At 47.9% G+C, this 26,522-nt stretch overlaps 1 protein-coding gene across 8 annotated transcripts in view; it reads right to left on the reverse strand.

Moving 5' to 3' along the window:
• The window catches only part of TCF3 (transcription factor 3), a 784,206-nt gene that overhangs the window by 275,521 nt on the left and 482,163 nt on the right, over positions 1 to 26,522 (reverse strand). For all 8 annotated transcript variants that reach the window (XM_086947156.1, XM_086947154.1, XM_086947159.1 and 5 more), the window contains exon 12: positions 17,714 to 17,772. In XM_086947156.1, coding sequence (XP_086803282.1) covers positions 17,714 to 17,772 — 59 coding nt within the window. The remainder of the gene's footprint in view (positions 1 to 17,713; positions 17,773 to 26,522) is intronic.

Genomic DNA, 26,522 nt, shown 5'->3' on the forward strand with positions numbered 1-26,522 from the left:
GATCTTGTAGAATGGGCACGAACGGTACTGTTCAATGGCTTGCCCGCCTCCTGATGGCAAAATTGAATCGCACTGGAGATCCAGCGGGAAATGCCACTCTTTGCCAAAGGAAAACCCTTCCGTGGTGCGCTGTAGGACACAAACAACTGGGATGATTTCCGAAAGGGTCGTGTTCGCTCTAAGTAGAATTTCAAGCATCTCTGAACGTCCAAAGAATGTAAAGTGCGTTCCGCAGGTGTAGAAGGGCGCGGAAAGAAAGACTTTAAAATCAAAGGTTCATTCAAGTGGAACTCAGACGGCACCTTCGGAATGAACTTCGGATTGGTGCGGAGAACAAGAACATCCTTTTTGAATTGAAGGAATGGATGCACTATGGAGAGGGCTTGAAGCTCACTAACTTCTCGCTGAAGTAAGAGCTAAGAGGAGGGCAAGTTTCCAAGAGAGGAACTTCAAGTCCGCCTTGTGCACAGGCTAAAACGGAGGTTTCATGAGTTGAGCCAGGACAAGATTGAGCTGCCAAACTGGTGGAGGAGGTTGAACTGGAGGGTACATCCGGAACAAACCCCTCAAGAACTGCTTAACGATCCGAGAGGACCATAAGGAAGGTCCTGAAGAAGTATGCCAAAACCTTGAAATGGCTGCAAGATGGACCTTCACAGACGAATGTGCCAACCCAGACTTAGCCAATGATAGTATATATGGCAAGAGTTGGTGAGGCAGAGATTTGTAAGGATGGAGACCTTGTCTTTGACACCATAAGCAGAACCTTCTCCATTTTGCCTTGTAAGTCTTATTTGTGCTCGGTGCTCGAGCCTGTGACAAAACGTCTCGACATTCCTGGGAAAGATTCAGATGACGGAACTCTGTGTTCAGGAGCCACGCTGTCAAGTGGAGCGATCTCGGGTCCGGATGATAAACCTGCCCCTGATTCCTGGACATCAGGGACGGAATTGATTGTAAGCGAATTGGAGGAGCCTGGGAGAGCCGCAGGAGCTCCGTGTACCAAAACTGCCGGGGCCACGCTGGTGCAATGAGAATCATCTTGCACGGTTCAGTCTTCATTTTCTTGAGTACTCGAGGAATGAGACGAATTGGAGGAAAAGCGTAAAAGAATGCGATGTACCAGGCCATCGAAAAGGCGTTCCCCAGGGACCCCTGATGGTGAACCTTGCTTGCGTAAAACCGACATTTGTCGTTCACTGGAGAGGCAAAAAGGTCGATGGTAGGTGTCCCCCAAACCGAGAACACCCTCTCCAGAATGGACTGATTCAATTCCCATTCGTGCGTCACCTCCGTCTGTCGACTCAGGGCGTCCGCCTTGACATTGAGCGAGCCTGCCAGGTGTTTGGCTTTCAGACTGATGTTGTGAAGGATCGTGTAGTCCCAGATTCTCTGAGCTGACAGAGTTTGCGACCTCGTTCCCCCTTGCTTGTTGACGTAGTGCATGGCCGTCGTATTGTCCGTCCGGACCAGCACTGAATGATTGCGGACTCTGGGAAGGAAAGCCTGCAAAGCCAACCGAATGGCCGTCAGCTCCAAAAGATTGATATGGCACTGGCGCTGATCCGGGCTCCAGTGTCTGCTGACTTGAAGTTCGCAGAGCACCGCTCCCCAGCCTTCCAAAGAGGCATCCGTGGTTATGATGAGGGGGGATGGTGAAATTCTGAACGTCAGACCTTGTGTGATATTTTCTTGTACCAGCCACCATCCGCATGCCTTTCTCATTGCTGAAGTCACCAACACCTTGTCGTTGAATGATCCCTCTGCTTGGCGCCATTGTTTGTCTAGTTCTTCCTGCAGAGGGCGCATTTGCAGCCTGCAATGCGGTATTAATGGTATGCAGGATGACATCGACCCTAGAAGGGACTTGTATTGACGGACTGACAGGCTTTTCTTGTGGAACAGTTGGCGGGCTGATACAATCAACTTTCATTGACGGTCCTCCGAAGGACGAGCCGTGCACTGTGTGGTGTCCAAAATGGCCCCTAGAAATCGTGTGGTTCTGGAGGGTTGCAGAACTGACTTGCGTTTGTTTAATTGAAGGCCTAGGTGTCTGAACAACTGAATGAAAGTCGAAACAGCCTGAGAGGTTTCCTCGAAAGATGGAGCCTTGATTAGCCAGTCGTCCAAGTAAGGGAACACCTCCAGGGAATGTGTTCTTAGAAAAGCTGCCACTGGTGCCAACACCTTGGTGAACACCCGAGGTGCAGACCGAAGGCCAAACGGAAGCACCTTGAATTGGAAATGGCTCTTGCCCACTGTGAACCGCAGATATGGTCTGTGAGCTGGGTGTATCGGAATGTGGAAATACGCATATTCTAAATCCAGGGAAGCCAAGTAGTCGCCTGGGTTCAAAAGAGGAAGAATTCCTGGAGCTTGACCATCCTGAACGAGAGTTTGATGAGATCAGTGTTGAGCTCTCGTAGGTCTAGAATGGGGCGCCAAGTCTCCGTCGTCTTCCGCACCAGGAAGAACCTGGAATAAAAACCTCTGCCCCTCTGAGAGAGAGGTACCGGTTCTATTGCCCCCTTGAGGAACAATTGATGGGCTTCTAGATGGAGCATCCAGATGTTTTGTGCGGATGGCGCCCGGAGCTCTTGTTGGAGGAAGATCTTGGAATTCCAACGTATGGCCACTCTGTACAATATTCAGGACCCACTGGTCCGATGTTATACACCTCCAGCTGTTCAGACAAAAAGATAACCTGCCCCCCACCGATGTGACTGGGAGGGAAGGAACAGCAGGTGGAGCCAGGAGGCCGCTATTGCCGCTTGGCGCTGCCACATCCTTGACGGTTCTGACGCCCTCGTGGAGCCTGGCGAGAGTAAGACGCCGATTGTCCCTGCTGTTGACTGGAGTACTGGGTCTTATAAGACTGGGACGCTTGTGAAGAATATCTCTGTTGGGCGTTGCCTCTATACGAAGAGAAACCTCTGCCACGAACGCCTTTAAACGGGACCTTACGGTAGTTAAGAGATCCCAGTGACTTCGCCGTGTCGGTATCTTTCTTTATATTCTGCAGGGCATCATCAACATGCTTACCGAAAAGCATTTCTCCATCAAATGGGAGGTCCAGGATCTTATTTTGGACCTCTTGACGAAACCAGGTGGCTCTCAACCAGCCCTGGCGACGCAGCACTGCTGACCCCGCTAAGGCCCGAAAAGCAGTGGAAGCAATATCCATTGCACAGTCGATAACTTCGGAGGAGGATTTTTCTCTCTCCATCAGCACTCTCTTGGCCTCATCCCTTGTCGCGTCTGGCAGTTGTTCCACAGACGGTGCCATGTCACACCACATCTGGCGATCGTATCGGCCTAGAATGGCGAGAGAATTCGCTGCTCTAACCAGCAAGCTGGCCATGGAAGAAAACCTCTTCCCCACGTTATCCAGTCATCTACCATCCTTGTCCGGAGGCGTAGTCAAAGGTGTCGTTGAATTTTTTGACTTGCTTTGGGCGGCCTGAGAGATCACCGAATCAGGCTTCGGCTGTCCAAGAAGACAAGCTGGACTGCCTTCCGGAGCCTTATACTTTTTTTCCAGTCTGGGAAGCACCGGAATAACAGTGGCTGGATTCTGCATGATCTTCATGCCTTCCTCCCACACATGTTCGATTATCGGAATGGACTTGACAGATCTCCTGTATTGCTCCTTGAAGTCATAGAGGAAGCACTAAGACTCCTCTCTCGTAACGGGCAGTCCAAACCTCTTTGCCGCCCTCTCCATCAGGTTATGGAACCCCCCCTATGTCCCCCGGAGGGGATATAGAAGTATCACGCCCAGTGGCATCTGGGTCTTGTAGACCGCTGTCACCCTGATCCAGATCTGGGTCCTGCAATGGATCAGACAAGGGATCCACTTGAACAGCATCATCGTCCGAAGAGGTATCCTGGACAGGATTGGTTGGTTCTGGATCAGGAGTCCGAGATCGGACCAGAGATATAACCTGAGGTGGGACGTGGGGCACCACCTGCGAAGGAGGCGGACCAGTAACTGGCTGTGCTTGTGGCAACCCCTGAGGTGGAGGTTGCGCGGACTGCGTTGAAGGTTCCGAAGGAAACCTGTTCCTATAGTTCTGCAGCATCAGCTGAAGATCAGAGAGCAGAGAGGCGGGCGTTGCCACCATCTCTTGTCCTAAACCAGTGGGACGTCGCTTTTGTGAAACATAGTGCAACTGTTGCTCTCCTGTATGCTCGAAATATTCCTCTGTGTCAGTGTCCTGCAGTTTTACATGCAAGTCTGAGGGACTGTAGGCGTCTCCATAATGGCCAAACTCATCCCCCTCTTCCTCCGACTCATCATCCAGGAGCATATTCGGTGGAATCGACGACACTCGTCGTGGAGACGTAATTTCCGGTGTAATTTTCATCCTTTTAAGTGGAAAATGCATCTTTTTACCCGTCGACGGTCTCGCCGTTGGAGCCGTTGTCGACGGAGCAGCAGTCGTCGACGGTATAACCAGCTTTGTCGACGAAATCTTGGTCGTCGACGGGACGATAGTCAACGGGACAGCCGCCGTCGTCGACGAAGTCTTGGTCGTCGACGGGATGATAGTCGACGGCTTCGTAGACGAACTAGTCGTCAGAATCATCAGCGTCGACGGCGAAGTTGTCGTGGTCGTCGACGTAGTTTGTCGTCGTCGACGAGCCCGTCGACAGCACCTTACCGGAGCTCATCATCGTCGACGAGGAGGAAGCCATCGTCGACGAACCTGGAACCTTGAATGACGAAGACGTCGACGTGGAGATCGCTACCGACGACGAGCCCGTCGACGGAGCCAAGGAAACAGCGGGAACTTTCACAGAATAATTCGTCGTCGACGTACCTGACATTTTCGTCGTCGACGGACGCTGTTTTTTCTCCGGACCGGTTCCAGGAGTGACAGAAGAGTGTTTGTCACCGGTCTTTTCCTTTTTGGACGGAGGAGAAGTAATGGAAACCTCCTTTCTGTCCTTTTAGGCTGTAGCCAATCCAGCAGCCTGTCCCTGCCTCTCCTTTTCACTTCCGTGAGGAGATTGAAGGGGACCAGCCCTCTCAGACCTATCAGAGATCTTGTGAGGGGCCTTAAGAGGGGGCTCAACTGAAGAAGAAGAAGAACCAGGGGGAGACCTACCCCTCTTCCTGGACTTGTGAGAGGACGTTAGAGATGTAGAATCCTCTTCATCTGATGAAAGCACCTCCTGCTGAGTCTTCATCTTTTGAAGCCAGGTCAAAAGTCGACCCTCTCTGTCACGGAGAGTCTTGGTAGAGAAGGTTCTACAGATTTTGCAGTCGGTGGCCTTGTGGTCCGGGTATAAGCAATAAATACAGTTGTCATGCTTATCCTCCACAAAAAGTCGTTTTTTCCCAGAACAGGGCCTTCTTCTTGTCAGACATCTTGATAGCAGTTGAAAAATTTGAAGAAGTAATCCAAAATCCAAAGGTTGTAGAAGAAAAACTGAGCAGAGCTCAGTGGAGACTCCCTAGCACAACGTGCGGTAGAAAAATCTGAGGCTCTGAGCTCTCTCAGGAAGGTTCTAGGGGGTGAGGCTGCTCTGATTGGTCCTGGCAAAAGTTTGGTCTCTTTTACACAAAGAGTGATATGATACAAAATGAGATGAGGCCAAGGCCTGTTTTTCTCTTTTGTTTCTATGGTTTTTGTACTACCGAGGCTCCCATTCCGACGACTGGGAATGATACAAAGCATGGGAATCTATGAAAGTTCCAATACTGGGGCAAGCTGTTCTTAACCCCTTCGATGCTCATGACGAGCTCAACTCGTCATGAGGCACGGTTGAGCTGTGCTCATGACGAGCTGAGCTCGTCATGAACAATGGGATTTACACATCAATCGGCACAGGAGGGGAAAACCATTAGCAGCGATGGTGTTAAAGAAATAGGTGTCATAAGACAGCCTGACCAACTGCTGCATCCTCTTGGCTCGTTGATTGCAGGCAGTAATGTCTCGTGAACGTGTGGACATTCTTCCATGTCACAGCACGGCAGATATTTCCCAGTGTCACTCCTGCAAACAACGCTGTGGACACTGCCACAGCTCTTGTGGAGTGAGCCTTGACCTTTCTCAGTAGTGGTCTATTCGATTTGATATGGCAGAAATGGATTGCGGAAGCTTTCCACCTGGAAATTGTGGCTTTTGTGACTGCTGCACCGAGCATGGTTTGACCGTAAGACACAAATAATTGATCAGATTTCCTGAAGGTGTTTGTCCTTTGCAGGTGGAATTTTAAAAACGTTTGATGTCCAAAGAATGTAGTGTTCTTTCCGCCGGTGTAGTAGGATTTGGAAAGAAAGCTCTCAACTTAACTGGTTCATTTAAATGGAACCACCCAGCCTCCCACCCATCCATCCATCATGCATCCATCCATTCATCCACCATGCACCCATCCAGCCAGCCACCCATCCATCCATCCATCATGCATCCATCCATCCATCATGCATCCACCCATCCATCCACCCACCCATCATGCATCCATCCACCCATTACACACTTTACTGCGTGCTTTGTCGTAATTAATTGCGTGCTAATTGTTTTACACTAAAATGGTGTTAAAATGTTTGTGATTTATTCGATACCCGGCGATGCAACTCACGTGGGACTCCCGCCTCAACGACGGGGAATGATTCAGGCATGTGAATCTATGAAAGATACCCCAATACTGGATAAATGCTTGATGCTGGTGTTAGCTCCTACATTGAGGTGTCTATATAAGCCAAAGAAATCAGTATACTCGCTTTCAAAAACACTTTGACTAGACTAGGAGCAATTTTGCAGAAGCACAGAAGCAGACCAACAAATACCGCCAACAAGTGGGACCAAAAACAAGGAATAGTAGTGTGAACTTTCACGTGTGGGAACTCCACCCATAGGCCTCTTCGTAACACAGAACGCGAAATGCCAAAGCTTTGAATCCCAGTATCCAAACCACCAATCACTAGTTGTAAGAAAGGTTTGGCAGAGGCTAAAGTTAGATATAACCTTACTCTCTAAAGTAGTAGCTTGGTCGAGCAGTAAGGCAGTATCAGAGGACAGTGTAAAGCATTTGTTCTACACAGTCAGCAAATGGTCTCACACACGCAAGAACTGAACTCTAGGCCAATTGTTTGTGTACAAATACACCGTTTTATTTTAGAACCAACAAGGTCTCAAAATATACTCTCTCAGAATGAGTTTCTTTAGTTAAATAATTTTCAAACTAGGCAATAGACTTTTGAATACAATAGCTACAGTTGTTGCAATAGGCAACACAATTTCAAACACAATGTTACATTGAGCTCAATGGGAATTTCTAGTTAAATGCAATTAGTTACTTTATAATTACTTTTCTAACCACAGGACTGGATCCCAGATTCAGTCCTGGGACATCTCCTGTAAACAATTGAGTAAAAGCGTTTTGGTTACAGTAGTGATTTTTAAGGAATATTATTGTATTTTAAAAGTTGACACTTTGAAACTTTTTCACATAGAATCACCAATGTTATTCTGTGGGATGAAATTCACTTAGCAGGTAAGTAGTGTTCTCGTTACTTTTTCTTACCCAGTGTTAGATCCTGGATCCAGCACTGGTGCATCTCCTGTCAATTGAAAGAATGCGTTTAGGTCATACAGGCGATTTTTAAGGAATAACAAAATACCTGCTTGTAGGTCAGGCCGCTCCCCACGCCGCATCTGTGCCTCTCCCCCCCGCTGCCGCAAGTTCGCCGCTGCATAGCGCCACTCGGCGCCTACTGTGTACCTGGTTTTACTTTGTGCCCCTTGGTATTGTTTTCACTTTTTTCTTTTGCCATATGTTTGTTTTCACAAGACCTGACCCCCGTTTCTCCGCCAGCACCCCGCTCTGCCCCCCGCTCCCGCCGCTGCTTCCCTGCGGCCCCGCCCCCTCGCTCTCCCATAGGCCGCCCGCTTCCGCCTCCCAGCTGCTCCTCCCGCCCGGCTCCCCTTATATGGAAGCCGCAACGAAGGCGTGCCAAAGGCAAGCCCGTCTGCGCCTGGACTGCACCCAGCGCCAGCACCCCTGGACCCCGCGAACACCACAACACCAGACTCCGCCACAACGCCAGCACCCTCCACGCACTCAACGCCGGCCGAAACCACACCTGCTCCCAGTCAGCCCCGAAACGGACCCACGGACCCTTCTCCTGCCGCACCTGCAGCTTCACCTGCGACAGAACCACCAAACCTCCGAGGACTGGACCCAACCAACTCCGCTGCATACTCCTCAACACCCGCTCCACAACCAAACATGCGGTCAAGATCTGGGATCTGCTCAATACCTCCGCACCAGATGTGGCCTTCCTGACCGAGACCTGGTGGAACGACTCCTCGGCGCCTGACATCGACATAGCCATCCCGGACGGCTACAAGATCACCCGAAGGGATCGCCCCAACTGAATCGGAGGAGGAATAGCCATCGTCCACAAGTCCACCCTCAAGGTCACCATCCACGCAGACGACACCCTCAACACTGCCGCACACCTGCACTTCCGGATCCACACCGACCCCAACACCACCCTCAGAGGAACACTCATCTACCGACCACCCAGACCCCGAGCTTAATTCAGCGACTCCATCGCCGACCTCGCCAGCACCCACGCACTCGCCTCCACGGACTACATCCTCCTCGGGAACCTGAATTTCCACCTTAAGAACAACAACAACACCAACTCCGCCACCCTGATCGACAACTTCGCCAACCTCGGCCTCAGACAACTCGTCACCGCACCCACCCACGCCGCTGGCCACACACTGGACCACATCTTCTCCACAGGCACCAACGTCGCCTTCCACCACACCACCGAACTCCACTGGACCGATAACCGCTGCATCCATTTCACCTTCAACAAACCAACCACGCACCAACGCACCCAACAGCTGCCTCGCCGCTGCTGGAGCAAAGTTACCGAAGACTAGCTGATCACCACTCTCGCCCAGAACCCACCAACCGAACCCACCAACCCAGACGCCGCAGCTTCAGACAGTGGATCGACGACTGCGCCAACACCCTCGCCCCACTCAAGAAGCCCTTCAACAACCACGCGAGCAAGAGAGCCACCTGGTTCACCGGCGAGCTGCAGACCTTCAATCGCGCCTGCCGGAAACTGGAGACGATATGGCTCTACGAACGCACTCCGGACAACCAGGCAGCCCACAAGGACGCCACTCGCAGACATCACCACCTCATCAGAATAGCCAAGAGATCCTCCTTCAAAGACCGCCTGGATAACAACGTACACAACAGCAAAGAGCTCTTCAGCAACGTAAAGGAACTCTCCAACCCCAACGCCAACGACATCCCGCCCTCACAAGAACTGTGCGACTCACTGGCCATCTTCTTCCACCGCAAGATCGCTGACATACACGACAGCTTTAACACCATGACCGCCCGACTACGCCAGACCCCACCTCCCCAGTGAACACCACCAGCGTCAATCGCCTGACCTCCAGGTGCAAGTCAACGACGACGAGACACGCAAGGTCATGAACTCCATCCACTCAGGATCTCAGTCAGACCCGTGCCCACACCACGTATTCAACAAAGCAGACGCTGCCATCACACCCCAACTACGGAAGGTTATCAACAACTCCTTCGAAACAGCAACATTTCCGGAAAGCTGGAAGCACGCCGAAATAAACGCCCTCCTCAAGAAGCCCAAGGCGGACCCCAAGGACCTCAAGAACTTCCGGCCCATCTCCCTGCTCCCGTTCCCGGCGAAGGTCATCGAGAAAATCGTCAAAATGCAACTGGCCCGCCAACTGGAAGAAAACAACATCTTGGACCCGTCCCAGTCCGGGTTCAGATGAAACCACAGCACCGAGACAGCCCTCATCGCCGCCACAGACGACATCAGGCGCCATCTAGACAACAGCGAAACATCAGCCCTCATCCTCCTGGACCGGTCAGCAGCCTTCGACATGGTCTGCCATCGCACTCTAAAGACACGCCTCCTAGAAGCCGGAATCCAAGAGAAGGCCCTTGACTGGACCACATCCTTCCTCTTCGACAGTACCCATAGCGTCCACCTCACGCCCTTCCGATCAAAGGGCACCAACATAATCTGCGGCATCCCCCAGGGCTCAACCCTCAGCCCGACGCGGTTCAACGTCTACATGGCCCCCCTCGCACAAGTGGCCCGCCAACACGACCTCAACATCATCTCCTACGCCACCCAGCTCATCCTCTCCCTCGCCAAGGACCCACACACCGCCAAAACCAACCTCCACGAGGGAATGAAGGCCCTCGCTGACTGAATGAAGAACAGCCGTCTGAGGCTAAACTCTGACAAGACGGAGGTACTCATCCTCGGACCCACCCCCTCAGTCTGGGACGACTCCTGGTGACCGACCACACTGGGAACAGCACAGACACCCACCGACCATGCACGCAACCTAGGATTCATCCTCGACTCCTCCCTCTCCATGTCTAAACAGGTCAACGCCGTCTCCTCCTCCTGCTACAATACCCTCCGCATGCTCCGCAGGATCTACAAGTCGATCCCGACCGAAACAAGAAGAACAGTGACACAGGCCCTCGTCAGCAGCAGCAGACTGGACTACGGCAACGCATCTACGCAGGAATCCCAGTCAAACACCTACGACTACTACAACGCATATAAAACACCTCCGCCCGACTCATCGTCAACGTCCCCCGCCGCAGCCACATCAACCCCCACCTGAGACCTACACTGGCTCCCCGTCGACAAGAGGATCACCTTCAAGCTGCTCACAAACGCACACAAAGCACTCCACAACGCCGGACCAGCCTACCTGAACAGCAGACTCAGCTTCTACACCCCCACCCGCCGGTTCTGCTCGCTAGCCTCGCCCTTGCCGCTGTCCCCCCATCCAATGAACAACTTCCGGCGGCAGATCTTTCTCCTACCTCACCGCCAAGACCTGGAACACCCTCCCTACCCACCTAAGGCAGACCCAAGACCTACTCGCCTTCAGAAGACTCCTCAAGACCTGGCTCTTCGAGCAGTAGCGGCACCCCCTCCCCTCAGCGCCTTGAGACCCTCACGGGTAAGTAGCGCGCTTTACAAGTACTCTGATTGATTGATTGTGGGAATTATTAATAATGAATGAAATAGTACACGTAGAGGAGCAACTGGCAGCTACAAAAACAGCACTCTATGCTGCCCTAAAGAAGAATGCCCAGCGGGTGGGACCGAAGCTCTAATTCTGGAGAATAATACAAGTGGGAAGGACAAAGAGCCAGAAAGTCTAGCAAGAAATTACATTAACATCACAAGCACTACAGATGCCCATAGACTTGCCTAATTTCTAGGACAGCAAATGGGCTGCAACTCCTAATAGATAATTTTACATCGTATATGACAGAAAAAGACTAACAGCTAAACCTAAAGAAAAGATTCGTCATGACATGTGGGAGTAATAAAACCAAAACTAGGCAACATCATGTGGGTGGAACTATTATTAATAGAGTTTTAGCTTTCTCATATTTGGGGATGCTTTTTTATAGGAATGGCTCACGGAATACACACAATGAAATGCCCAATATGAAATTCATGAGAATCACGGAGTCCATTTTCAGATTTTCTGCGAAATTAGGTAATACACACATTCGTGAAAAATCCTAACCCTGTACCAGAGCAAATGCGTCCCAGGGGTCTGCTATGGGGCTGCTATCTGGGGGAGAGCTAATACAGCCTCTACAAACCCAGGAAAATAATTTCTTTAAAAGATTGGCAGTCCCTAAGGCTACAGCTAATTTATATAATCCACAAAGAATTCTCTGACCCTTATCTTAATGATACAATAAATATGGCTCGCCTGACATTCTGGAGAGGAATATGGTCAAAGGAGGAAACCAAATTCACCCAAGAAATAATAATGGATTGCCCAACACCAGACTCTAGCAGGAAAATACTGTGGCTGGAGCATATTTTTAATCTGCTAACATGGTGTAAAATAGAATTTGATAAAAGGACATAATAATAATAATATTAGTATGTCCATTCTAGAGCTCGGTAAAAGCGACCTGAGGCTCAAATATCTAAATGGTATGGAAAATGAAAGGGAAAGGGTTGCCATTAAAAAACCTAGAGTTGCTTATTGCAAAGGATCACCTTCGATGACACTACAGCCTTATTAAAGGCTGGTTAGAAATACACAACACAGATTTTACCTAACCAGATTAAGGCCGGGGACATTATATTACCTGTACGCATTCCCAAAAATGGAAAGTGGGGCCTTAAACTACCGAATTGCCCTTGCGACGGAAAAACAACGCAATCCATGCTGCATTTCATTTTGTTCTGTAGTTTCTATGGGGATATCCAAAAAACTATTTTAAAGCCCCTCTTTTTATCGAATAGACTTTTTAAGTATAAACCAGCTTTTAATTTTATCTGTAGTCTGGGAAACTTGAAAATTATAAACTCTCCAAATAGATATGGGCAACTCGCTGTTAGGAAAAGAAAGTACTATGCACATTTAGATGCACTATCATATGAAATAATGGATGAATATTATTGGACTCTCCCACCTTAGCATTTAAACAGAAATTAAAATGTATTTGCATTTTATGTAACTCTGCGTCTATATTTTCCCCTATATTGTCTAGCTGATGTTTTTAAGATAAGACAAGACACTCTGCACTTTATTTATGCATTTGTATCAATATATGCATTAATATTACAAATTAGTATGAACCCTTTGTTTATATTACTTTGTGTAATATGAGTTGATTATACCCTAAAGGTTGCTTTATAATAGCTTGATGCCCCCTTTTGCATGATAATTAGTATTAAATGTTATGAAGCGTTGTTACTTTTAATCTGCACAAATATAATTTGCTATTTTAATGATCTTAATTGTGATTTAATATGCTTTTATGGTGATTTTCATTTGCACCGAATAAAGCCTACTTTGATATGACTTGATTAGTTTTTCTACTCAGTGTGACATGCCTAGATATCACACGGACATTTCCTAGAGAAAAGGTAAGTAAAGTCAGTTTTGCACAACTGTTATTTTTCAGGTTTCCATACAAATCAACTCCACATCTAAAACAATTTTCTGAGAAAAATAGTCAATAGGTTACCAGGTAAGTAATCAGTCTTTGGATTTGAGCTTCTGGGGTTAGAACAAGGGTTCCCTCAGGGTCAAGGATGCACTCTTGTTACACCCTCAGCGGCACTAGGGCGGCCAGGTGCAGAGTGCTGAGGCCCAATGTTATCCAAAGGGGGATAGGGGGCCTCTATTGGTGGCTGCTGACAATCAGGTCACTGGGCTGTGGGAGCAAAGCTCCTGGACTTAAGCTCAGGGCAAATGGGGGTTTAGGGCAACACATAAGTTGCACCCTCAGGGGCACCTTTTACTACAGTTGTTACACGGTATGTCTTCTTCGGTCTCGCGCCTAGCGTTGCAGTGCACAGCCCTGCTTGTGCAGCACGAGACATTAAGTAAGGGAAAAATGGGGTTTGGGTAGCTGACCGAGGAATGGCACACTCACGACCGTGCTTTTCCTCTTGTGGCACGCTATTGGGCTTCTTGTGCGTATTTTTTTTAGAAATAGAGCACCCAATAGGCCAAAGGCGGGCGCATTGCTCCGCCCATGGCCTATTGGTGTCTATTACGCGCATTGCTGACATGTGGTTTCAATTATCGTGCCCAGACACTGGCGTGATAATTAAAACCACATGGCTCACTGTGTCGCGCGCACCACTTGCGGGCTTCTTTTTTTCCGAATAGCGATCGCTTTCACTTTCGCTATTACTTTCCCTGCTGTTTTTTTTTTCTCCTCAGGGCGCCAGTTATGTCTAAAATACACACTGATAAGAAGCCGTTGCGTGTAATTCTGTTCAAAGACGTATTATAATAAGTGTATTTTCTTGCACTTTGCGGCGTCTGAGAGTTTCTCACACTGGGAAGAACTGCTACAGCACCTTTCGCGCATAATTGTGCACCTGTGAAATCCGACACAGTCGGTATGTATACCAAATTAAAATCCGCTTAAGTGGGTTTTTGGTCGCACTTAAATTATGTGAATGTGTTGTTTTCGATGGATTGGCTAAAGGAACTAAGCGCTGCCGCTGACAAAACAAAGATGTCGGCTTTATCTTGAGTAAATGTATTTGTTTATTAATTGGTGAATGTCTGTGTGAATAGAGAAGTGTAAAACGGTGCGGAAGGATGGCTGAACGAACGGCGGCGAGCATGAATGAACAGATAAATGAAGCCGTAAAATAACATTCTGTGAGAGAAGAGAAATGCGTCATCTAACACGCCAGGCACTAAAACTGAAGCATGTTTGGGCATTAGCATCCTACACTTTAATGAGAAGACATCGTAGATGCGAATGCCAAGGTGTAGCTAAGTGACGGGAATGAGCCCGGACATTGGTGGGTGAAAGAGTAATGACGTCAGTGAGGATGAATACATAAATGTGTGAGAATGAACACGAGTAGATTAATAGACGAATAAGTGGGTGGTAGGTAGAAGGGGTTGGTATGTTGTGTGAATGGAGAAATAAAATAAACCCCGTGTGAGAGGGGGTGTCTCCTATTTTCCACAACTTCCAGTAAGGGGAACGCTAACTAAAATGGCTGCAGCAGCAAGGAAGAATATTGTTGTACTGAATCAATGAAAGGATTGCAAGTTAGGATCTTTTTTTTTTTTTTTTTAAAGCCCTGCGTGAGAGCACGCTGCTAGGGAAAGGCGCGCCTCCGCAGATCAAGGTGTCATTTTCTGTAAAAACATAATCCAGTGCTGGGGGCTCGTGTGGTTTGTACTGAAGATCTGGGTTCTCCCTTTGTCGGAGCAATCGATCGGCTATCCATAAACTGAACTGGTACCTTCACTCTTCAGTACTGCCGTGAACATGGCTGCAACACCACCGTTTACTGCAGACAAGTAAGAGTTGACCTCACAGGCACCATCCCAAAACGATATCTTTATTGACAGACTGATGTTGGAGAATTTCGAGGAAGAATTCCACAAGATGCCATCAGACATGCGATAACTGTATCAGTTCAACAAAGGAGAGCGAGTTATACGAGCCAGATTGCAGTGCTTAATTTGTAACATTAATAAATAAATACAATTCAAAGGCCCAGGTCTTCTCCTTGGGGCACACTGTAGGTCCTGCTGAATGGCGGTGTTGCCGATACCACGCAGCCTGGTCTTGATTCACCCCAGGCCCCTTTCTTCCCTCAGTCTACACTCCCTACCTCTTTACGGCACCTCTGCAGGTTCTTTATCGTCACTGCTTCCCCCTTTGTTACGGTTTTCCTATCTTTCTCTTTTATACCTTTTCTCTTACTCATGGGCAAAGTCTTATGATGAAACATAAGTCCTGGTCCCCAAAAATGAATAGTTGTGCCCACGCCACCAATTAGGCATTGGGCCAGCGTTGAGACCTAGAACTTGAACACAATGAAGACAAAATGGAGCTAACAGGAATATTTAGCACTGGCGTAGGCTAAAATGAATAATATCAACTTACCAGGGGAAAAGCATCTGTCTGTGTGTCTGTCTGTGTCTATGGAAAGTTGTGACGGGTAAGGAGAACCATGAATGTTTGAACCCCAGTCATTTATAAACATTTTCCTGGCTCTGACTACACGGGGGTCATGGCTGATCTCAAGGATTCCTTTTGTAGGTAATAATGTTTCTATTACTTACAGGTAATCACATTACTCCTAGTCCTACTCTCGCTTATCTTCATTATGCAAAGAGGCCCCTGCGCATTGTAGACACACCCCCTACCAAAATAACAAGCATTGGAAATGCAATAGGTCTCGCCTTTGATTAAGTTAAAGCCATTTGCTTTGCTAATGGTATTGTATAGCAAAGCAAATGGCTTTAACTTAATAAAAGGCGAAACCTATTGCATTTTTAACGCTTGTGTAATGTAACTGGTGCTCATGTAAAGCGCTAAGTTTGCGCTATATAAAACTGAAAAATGAGTCGCTTTGAAGTTATATATCAAAGGCAGTGACGGGTTGTATTATTGCAGAGTTGAGGTTTTTTGTTCCCACCCGAGTGTAAAAAGCATTTGCAATACAATAGGTCTTGCATTTGCGAAATTTTAAGCTATTGGCATTCTAAATGACAATGCCTTTTATTGATCCGTTTTTAAAAAACCAAGACATAGATAAAAGGTTTTTTCATAATACACGCACACACAATCCCACCCTATAAACTATCCTCCACTTTACTCAACACCACTCCACGCTAAACTACTCAACTCCACTACACTACACTCTATAATAATTTCCTCTACTCTATACTACACCATTTCACTGTACCACACTACACTCTCTAGGTCTACATTAACAAAATTCGAGCTAGTAATGTTGCATTAATATTTGCTACGCCAAAAACTCAACTTTTAATAATGCGAGACATATTGCATTGCAAATTCTTCTTTAGTCTGTAAGCACTATTTTCTTTAATGAGTTTCTCCTGCTGCAGGCACGATATGCGTTCCTGCAACATTCAGCGCACCATGCACGCTTTAACTTCCCTGGTTTGCTGGGTCCCCCATCTTCAAGAAGGCGGGGCGGAGTTGTACTTCACCTCGCCTCACCCGCCTGAGGGGTGGAGTTGGCAGAGGTGGCCACGCCTCTCTTTCTTACTTGTTTATCCCACCGGTTCTCCCGCCCAAAGTGGGTGTCAGAACCTGTGGGGACCAGTTGCTGAGAGCAGCAGGTGACCTGAGAAAGCTCACAAAGGCGGCAAGCCTTTGAAGCTTCCCCGTAGTGAACTCTGCCCATCCTGGGGGAGGAGGCTTGGCACCTCGTCCCAGGATGTGTATTGTTTCAGGCCCCAGAGAACAGCAGGCTCTCGACCCAGGGATCCAGAAACATGTCTGGCGGTGGCAGCTGAAAGCAGCCACTCAGCCTAGACAATAGTGACAGGTTAGTTTTCAGGGGGGCATCTCTAAGATGCCCTCTGTGTGCATTTGTCATTAAATCCCACACAGGCATCAGTGTGGGTTTAATGTGCTGCAGTTGACAGCAAACTTCTCAGTTTTCAGTGTAGCCACTATGGTGCTGTGGAGTTTGTAATGACTAACTTCCAGCACTGTATACTCTTAATGGCAGCATTGCACTTACGATATCTAAGAATGGACTCAGACCCTGTAGGAGTACAGGGCTCATGCACCTGTACCCTCACCACTGTTACATGGCACCCAAGTAGAGGGGTGACTGATCTATGCCAGGGCAGTGGGTTGTAGGCATGGCACACAGGGATGTATGCCATGTAGATTTCACTTTATCTACATCAAGATACGCAGCCTGGTCACAGTGCCCTGGGTACCTCTGGTACAATTTACCAGGGGCTGACCTGTTGCCAGAGATGCCAATTTAGTTTGGGTTAGTTTTGGAGAAAGAACACATACCCTGGGAACCTGATTGACAGGGACCGAGGGCATATCAAGTCAAAAGTGCATCAGTAGCCTTGCAAAAAGTGTGTGGGGGGTGGTTACTGCAACAGAAACCCAGCTTCTCATAGTTATGTCTTGAACAGGACATTTGTAGGGCTGAATCTCGTTTTACAAACAGAGCAAAATGTTGTCATTTTTTTCTGAAAAGCGGACTACCTTTTAAAATGTGTGCTTTAAGAACGGACTACTTGCAGGTGTTCTATAGGGCTGCAAGACAGATGCTGTAGGGAGGCAAAAAATATGGACAGCAAAATGACTTCATATGGAAATGTGTATTGCAAATGCAAAACAAATATGTTCTTACCGAAGCAAGTGCCTTCCCAAGAGCATCACCTGAACTTCCAGCTGTGGTTCCTCTGCTACCTGCAAATCGTAGACAAGTCAGGTGAGGAGAGTAACGGTTACAAATTAATACAAATGTAGACCGCATACAAATCTCAATACAAATTAATTAAAAGACATTACATTGGCAAAAATGCTGGTTCTTTTTTTAGACTATCCCCAAGGATGATGTTGTGCAACCATTCAGCACGGCCATAACATCCATCAAGAAAACTGTTTTAGTAGAATTTCGGGTAGATCAACACGGTTTGGCAGGGTTGCTCCATTTTACTAGTAGCAGACTGTAAAGGAAAAATGCTACTTACCAGTATGCATCTGTTCTTGGCATGTAGAGCTGCAGAATCACATACTTGTGCATAGATAGCCATCTGGTGTTGGTCTTGGATGTTTGCACTTTGTTGTTGTCTTGGAAGAAGTCTTTGTAGTCACAAGATAAGTGACTCCTCCTTTGGACGATGGTGCGTATGGGCATCAACTCCATCCTTAGATTGTTTTTCGCCATGAAGGAAAATGATGGAGTTTGTAAGAAACAGAAAAGATGTCCATATGTAATTATCTAAGTAAGATAACTGCTGAAGGCTGAGCTTTCCTAGGGGAGGTGGGTGGGCGCATGGGAATCTATGAAAGTTACCAATACTGGGGAACAGAAGTTACAGGTAAGTAACTGGTTTTCTTGCCCCAGTATTGGAACTTTCATAGATTCCCATGCTTTTGTATCAGAGTATCAAGCAGTTAGCAATAATAAAACATTTCATTTTGTGGCATAAATATACCTTGTAATAGCCATCAATACATGAAGATACAAAATGTGCAAATAAGGAAGGTGAGATAGAAAGGAAAGTTCACCAATTAGTGGAAGAGGTTCCTCAGGACAGCCTGGCCCACAGCCGTGTCTTCCTGTTGCAAGGATTCCAAGCAGTAATGCTTTGTAAAGGTGTGCACGCTGCTCCAAGTCGCAGCCCTGCAAACGTCTTTGATGTGCACTCCCACGAAGAGAGCTGTTGAAGAAGCCATTGATCTTGTGGAATGCGCTCTAACTTTGCTGGTCAGTGGTTTACCCGCTGCAGCATGGCAATGTAGAATGGCACTTGTAATCCACCTCGCAATACCCTGTTTTGATAGAGGGGAGGCCCTTCAAAGGACCACCAAAAGCAATGAACAATTGCGAGGATTTACGGAATCCTTTGGTGCGATCCAAATTAAATTTTAAGCACAGTTGTATATCCAGAGAATGCAGTGATCTCTCCGCTGGTGTAGTAGGTTGAGGAAAGAAAGCTTTAAGAATAACCGGCTCATTTAAGTGAAAGTCCGAGGGCACCTTGGGTATGAATTTCGGGTTATTTCTCAAGATTACTGTATTCCTTTTGAACTGGAGAAACGGCTCTTGGATCGTGAGAGCCTGCAACTCCCCAATGCGTCTTGCTGATGTGAGGGCAAGAAGGAGAGCCAATTTCCAAGAAAGGAATTTCATGTCTGACGGATGTATTGGTTCAAATGGGTCCTTCATGAGTTGAGTGAGGACCAAATTCAATTGCCAAGTAGGAGGTGGAGTGTGAGAAGGTGGCCTGATATGAAATGCGTTACTTACCTGTAACAGCAGTTATCCAGTATTGGTATCTTTCATAGATTCACATGCCTGAATCATTCCCCGTCGTCGGGGTAGGAGTCCCCGGTAAATAACAATAGTAATGTCACATAGACATATACTTAGTACTAGGCCAGTGGCCTCACATTAGTAGCCTATCTAGGTCCTTATGTAAAAAGGACCAAACTTTGGCCAGGAGCCAATCAGCTACCATCACCCTTCTCACCTTCCTGGAAGGAGCCCTAGTCCCTCAGATTTTCGTAAGCACAGTGCTAAGTAGTACCTACTGAGAGGGAGAAGGTGAGCCCTTCCAGGGGAGGCGGGTGGGTTGCATGTGAATCTATGAAAGATACCAATACTGGATAACTGCTGTTACAGGTAAGTAACGCATTTCTTATCCAGTATTATGGGTATCTTTCATAGATTCACATGCCTGAATCAGAATAGCAAGCAATAATGAGCACATTTCGCATAATACATTCGTAAAGACATAGTAATCTTATCACAAGTTGTTACACAGTTTACATGATACTCACAACCTGATAAGAAATGTGCGATAAATTACCTGGAAGGTGGGATGATAGGAAGAAGGCTCACCACTAATGAAATAGATGACGTAGGACAGCCTGCCCCACTGCTGCATCCTTCATAAGTTCAGAGTCCAAGCAGTAGTGCTTGGTGAACGTATGTGGTGTCTTCCATGTCGCCGCTCTGCAAATGTCGACAATGGATACCCCAGCAAAGAGCGCCAAGGAGGTGGAAACCGCTCTAGTGGAGTGTGCTCGTACTTTTGAAGGCAGAGGGTGGCCCGCCTGTTGGTGACAGAAGGCGATGGCCGCTGAAATCCATCTGGAAATGCTCTGTTTTGTTAAAGCTAAGCCTTTCCTGGGTCTGCTAAATGCAACAAACAATTGGTTGGACTTTCGAAATTGCTCCGTCCTGTGAAGGTAAAATTTGAGACATCGTTTGAGGTCCAATGAGTGAAGAGATCTTTCAGCCGCAGATGATGGATTCGGGAAGAAAGATCGTAGGACAATAGGTTCGTTGAGATGGAAAGAGGACGGAACCTTCGGTATAAACTTAGGGTTAGTCCGTAGAATGACCCTGTCGTTCTTGAACTGGATGAAGGGGTCTTGCACAGAAAAAGCCTGCAGTTCACTCACTCTCCTTGCCGACGTGAGCGCCAGCAATAGAGCTGTCTTCCATGACAAATATTTTAGATCTGCTCTGTGGATTGGCTCAAACGGGTGTTTCATTAGTTGAGTTAGTACCACATTTAGTTGCCATGTAGGTGGAGGTGCTCTAACTGGAGGGAAAGATCTGAATAATCCCTTCAGAAACTGTTTGATTAGTCTGTTGGTCCATAACGAAGCTCCACACGAAGATCGTCTGAACCTGGAGATGGCCGCCAGGTGGACCTTTATTGAAGCGTGTGCCAGTCCAGAATTGGCTAAGTGGAGCAAGTAGGGCAGAATTTGTGCTGGAGTAGAAGTGAACGGATGCAAATTCTGAGCTCTACACCACAAACAGAACCTTTTCCACTTGAGGGAATACGTCTTATTAGTACTTTCAGCCCGAGCCCGGGCTAAGACGACCCTGCATTCCTGTGGAATATCTAAATCCTGGAACTCTCTGAACTCAGGAGCCAAGCTGATAATTTTAGAGATGTTGGATCCGGATGCTGGACTTGTCCCTGGTTCATTGTGAGGAGATGTGGGCATGTCCTGAATAGAATTGGAGGTTCCAGCGATAGAAGGTGTAGCTCCGTATACCAGTGTTGGCGCGGCCACGCTGGGGCTATCAGGATCATGGTACAACTCTCTGCTTTCAGTTTCCGCAGAACCCTGGGGATCAGGGGAAACGGTGGAAAAGCGTAAGCAAAGACGTTGCACCATGTCATCGAAAAGGCATTCCCTAGGGACCTTTTCTGGGGAAGCCAGCTTGCGTAATGTTGGCATTTCGCGTTCACTTTCGTCGCAAAGAGATCCAGGTGAGGTTTGCCCCAACGGGAGAACACCGAGTCGAGCGTCTGCTGGTCGAGCTCCCACTCGTGGCAAAGTGAACGCTGCCTGCTTAGCGAGTCTGCCAGGGTGTTGTCTACTCCTGGGACATACTCTGCCCGCAGAGAAATGTCGTGTTGTACCAGCCAGATCCAGATTTGCTGAGATTCTCGAGACAACGTCCTGGATCGAGTACCCCCCTGCTTGTTCAGGTAGTGCATTGTGGTGGTGTTGTCCGTCCTCACAAGCACTGGGGAGTTCCTGATACGGGGCAGAAATGCTCGAAGTGCCAGGCGCACTGCTCTCAATTCCAGCAGATTGATGTGGAGTTGTTTTTCTGCCACTGACCATTGACCGTGTACTTGCAGTTCCTGTAGGAACGCCCCCCATCCTTCCAGTGAAGCGTCTGTGGTTATCACATGAGGAGAGACTGGGAGAAGAAAAGGGAGACCCTTGTTTAAGTTGTCGCCCAGAAGCCACCATCTCAGAGCTTTCTTCATGACCTGAGTGATCCTGATCCAGTCGTCGAAAGACCCTGTAGATTGGATCCACTGATTTGTTAAGGCTTCCTGTAGAGGCCGCATGTGTAGGCGACAGTGAGGAATGAGAAAAATGTTGGAAGACATCATTCCTAGCAATGATTTGAATAGTCGAACTTTGACTCTCTGCTTGGCCTGAATGTGGACAGCCAGAGTCTTCAGCTTGACCTGACGTTCTCTGGAAGGAAAGGCTTTCTCTTGTTGTGTATCCAACGTTGCTCCCAGGAAATTGAGACGTTGTGACGGTTGGAGAGTTGACTTTTCCTGGTTGAGTGTTAAGCCCAGATTTTTGAATAGATGAAGGCAGGCCGAAGAGGACTTGGCTGCGCCTATCCGAGTCGGAGCTTTGATGAGCCAGTCGTCTAGGTAGGGAAAGACTTGGTGATGATGCTGGCGAAGGTATGCCGCTACTGGTGACAGACACTTCGTGAAGATGCGTGGAGCTGACTTCAGGCCGAATGGTAAAACCCTGAACTGGTAGTGCCTGCCTGCCACTGCAAACCTCAGAAATTGTCGATGACTCTTGTGAATGAGGACATGAAAATAGGCATCCTGGAGGTCTAAGGATACCATATAGTCTTTTGGATTGAGTAGGTGTAATACCTCCTGGAGGGTAACCATACGGAAGGACTGCTTCTTGAGGTATATATTTAGGTTTCTCAGATCCAGTATTGGTCTCCATTGCTTCTTCTCCTTTTTTCTGACCAGGAAGAATCGGGAATAGAATCCTCTCCCCTTCTGACCTCGAGGAACTCTCTCCACTGCTCTTTTCTGGAGCATTAGAGAGAGCTCCTGTTGAAGTAGGCGTAGATTCTTGTGCTGCATAGGACATGGTGGGTTCGGAGGAGGATGTTCCACAAACTCCAAAGTGTGTCCGAAGCGAACTAACTGCAGCACCCAACGATCTGTTGTAATTTGTTTCCAATTGTGAAGGAAGTTGGTAATTTTTCCTCCAACTGCGAATTGTGGAGAAGAGGTGGAGGTATGCTGGAGAAAGCAGTCATTGGCGTCTGTAATTATCCTTCTTTCCTCCTTTCCCTCGAAAGGACGACTTGTTGTAGGAAGCTCGTCCTTGTTGCTGTCTCTGCTGATATTGAGGCTTGTACTGCTGAGAAGAGTTATAAGCGGACTTGTAACCTTGATAGCTGCCCCTATTCTGCTGCCCTCTACCTCTGGATCCTCGAAAGGAATTAGTTTTGTATTGTAGGGTGCCTAAGGCTTTCGCCGTGTCGGTATCCTTCTTAATACCTTGCAGCATATCATCGATATGTTCACCGAAGAGCAGTTCGCCATCAAATGGCATGTCTAGAACTTTGGCTTGCACATCAGGCCGGAATGCTGTGGCTTTTAGCCAGCCCTGGCGTCTCAAAACCGCTGCTCCTGCCAGTTGACGAAATCCTGTGGAAGCGATATCTAAGGCCACATCGATCATCTCTGAGGCAGAGCGTTCGCCCTCCAGCAAAATTTTCTTAACCTCTTCTTTCTGGTCTTCTGGGATTGCCTCTAGATATGGAGCTATATCTGCCCATATCTGTCGATTGTAGCGACCTAGTAATGCTAGAGAATTTGCAGCCCTGACTGATAGGGCGGACATAGAAGAAAATCTTTTGCCGATGGCATCAAGTTTTCTCCCCTCTTTATCAGGAGGCGCTGTTATTGCCGCTGACGGGTTGCTAGACTTCTGCTGAGCGGCCTGTGATATAACTGAGTCCGGTTTAGTCTGGCCAGTTAAGCATGCGGGAGCAGTGTCTGGGGCTTTGTACTTCCTTTCAAGTCTAGCCGGCACTGGAATGAGTGAGGAAGGATTTTTCATAATTTTAAGTCCTTGCTCCCATATATAATCGATTACTGGGATGGATCGAACAGATCTTTTGAAGGATTCCTTAAAGTCATGGAGGAAACAGTCCTGCGTTTCCGAAGCTATTTGGATGTTGAATCTCGCAGCCGCTCTCCCTACTATATTATGGAATCCCCCTAAATCTTCAGGGGGAGAATCATCCTGTACTTGCTCTGGGGATGCCGGATCCAGGTTGGCGTTATCATCAGAATCCTCATCATGTATTTCACCTTGCTCATCTTGGACTTCATCATGTCTCATTTCTTCCTCATATTCATCCTCATCTGAAGAAATTTGAGGAGGCAATTTCTCTTGCTCCTGATGCACAACCAGCGGAGGTGGTCGCTGGCGACGTTGAGGAGCTGGAGCTTCCTGCTGTGCTGGCACTCCTGAAGCAGGAGCAGAAGACGGAAATCTTTGCTTATAGTCTGAAATCAGAAACTGTAGGTCAGAGACAATTGACGCCGGAAGGCATACCATAGGCTGAACAGTGGTATGCTGTCGAACTTCTTCTTGAATTGTCACCTCTTCAAGATCTTCACAGTCTGAACTCTCATGAACCTTGATGTTAAGATGAGAGGGACTGGATGCTATGGGAAACATGTTCTCCACGTCAGGGTCTTCTGTTTCTAGAAACTGCGTTGGCAGCAGTTGCTGGACTTTGCTAGGTGAAGTCATCTCTGGTGTCACCATGCATGATGACATCTTAAAATGGGTATAGGAATACTTCAGTGATGGAGAGCCCTTTAATTGTAGATTCATTGTAGCGTCTGATGGAGCGTCTACAATTGTTGACATTGTATCATACATTTTCATCGTCGACTGCATCGACGTCGATGATGTCCTCGTCGACGAGAATGCCCTCGTCGACACTGCAGAAGTCGACGACGATGGCTTCGTCGACGGTGTCGTCGTCGACGAGCTCGTCGACGATGGGGTCGTCGTCGACGGTGTCCTCGTCGACGGGGTCGTCGTCGACGGTGTCTTCGTCGACGACGGTGTCCTCGTCGACGACGGTGTCCTCGTCGACGGTGTCGTCGTCGACGGTGTCCTCGTCGACGGTGTCCTCGTCGACGGTGTCCCCGTCGACGGTGTAGTCTTCGTCGACGAGGAAGTCTTCGTCGACGGTCTCGTCGTCGACGGTGTCCTCGTCGACGGTGTCTTCGACGACGATGAAGAACTCGACGTCGACGATGGGTTTTTCGTCGACGCTGGAAGCCTTGCCTTCGTCGACGATGAAGCAGACGTCGACGGGAGCGTCGTCGACGGTTTTGTGAGAGGAATAACAGAAGGTATTGACCTACCCATCGTCGACGACGTTGTAGCAGTTGAAGCCATGGAGAAAGTAGACGCTGTGGATGTCGAAATGGATACTGTCGACATCGTCACAGGCAGGCCAGAAGATACCACAGCAGGCTTTTTGAAGGCTGTCATCTGAAGAGAAGGCTTGACCTTAGGATGACCCTCCATAGATTTTGGCTTCTTGTGAGGAGGCACAGCAGACTGACCTGGAGATGTCTGTCGAGGCCTTTTAGGAGAGGAGTGGAAACTTCTGAAGGAACACTCACTCTCACCTGAGGAGACTTGGTCTTTGTCCTTCAGTCTCTGGAGCCACAGAAGCAGTCGCCCTTCCCTGTCTTTCAATGTCTTGACCGGGAGAGTGCGACAAATCTTACATTCCTTGGCAGAATGTTGAGGATAGAGGCAGTACAAACATTCCTCATGCTTGTCCTCTATGTGTAGCCTCATTTTACTACATGAGGCACATGGCCTAAAAAGTCCTTTTTTAGGAGTAGTAGACATATTAAATATCAATACTCCTTTTCCAACTGAACCTGAAGAAATAGTATAGGAAAAAACCTGAGCAGAGCTCAGTGGAGACTCCTCTGCACGACGTGCGGTAGAAAATCTGAGGGACTAGGGCTCCTTCCAGGAAGGTGAGAAGGGTGATGGTAGCTGATTGGCTCCTGGCCAAAGTTTGGTCCTTTTTACATAAGGACCTAGATAGGCTACTAATGTGAGGCCACTGGCCTAGTACTAAGTATATGTCTATGTGACATTACTATTGTTATTTACCGGGGACTCCTACCCCGACGACGGGGAATGATTCAGGCATGTGAATCTATGAAAGATACCCATAATACTGGATAAGCAGTGCTCACTATTCTAGTGAACACTATGTATCAGTCCAGCAACCCTTATTGATGATTGGTTGTAAGTCAACCTTATAGACCAGCTATCCTAGTAGCGTGGATACGAGCAGTCTAAGGCCAAAGACTCGAGAGGGCGTGTTAAGCCAGCTGTTTACCACACATATACCCCTTGAATACCAAGTGAAAGGACACCACACAAGTGTTATGAAAATAAACAGTTATTTATTTAAAGATCACAACAGCCCTGTACTCTTTATGAGGACAGGGTACTAAGCACAAACCAAAACTCTTACAAAAATACTTAAGTTAGCACAGTATATACAAATGCCCGAGGGGCACGGAAAACCATATACTCTGAAAGTGGAATGCGAAATTCCTAGCAGGTAAGTACAGTTCTAATAGCTTTTGGAATCGCTAGGACTTGACTAGGGAATCGTTAGATTACTTCTAGGAGGCCTAGGGGACTCGGGTGCAGTGTGTGCACTCTCACGCGAGATGCGGGACAAAAGTCTATGGTAGCTAGGAATTAGAAAGTTAGTGTTCTCGGGCGAACCCGACCTGGTAGGGAGAAAACGAAAGTAGATTCTGACCCTTGGATAGTGAGGCTATGCTGGGGCACCGAAATGCCGAAGTTACCTAGCCCAGGGGCTGCAGCTG

This window comes from Lissotriton vulgaris, chromosome 12 (assembly GCF_964263255.1).
Source record: "Lissotriton vulgaris chromosome 12, aLisVul1.2, whole genome shotgun sequence".
Taxonomy (NCBI): Eukaryota; Metazoa; Chordata; class Amphibia; order Caudata; family Salamandridae; genus Lissotriton; species Lissotriton vulgaris.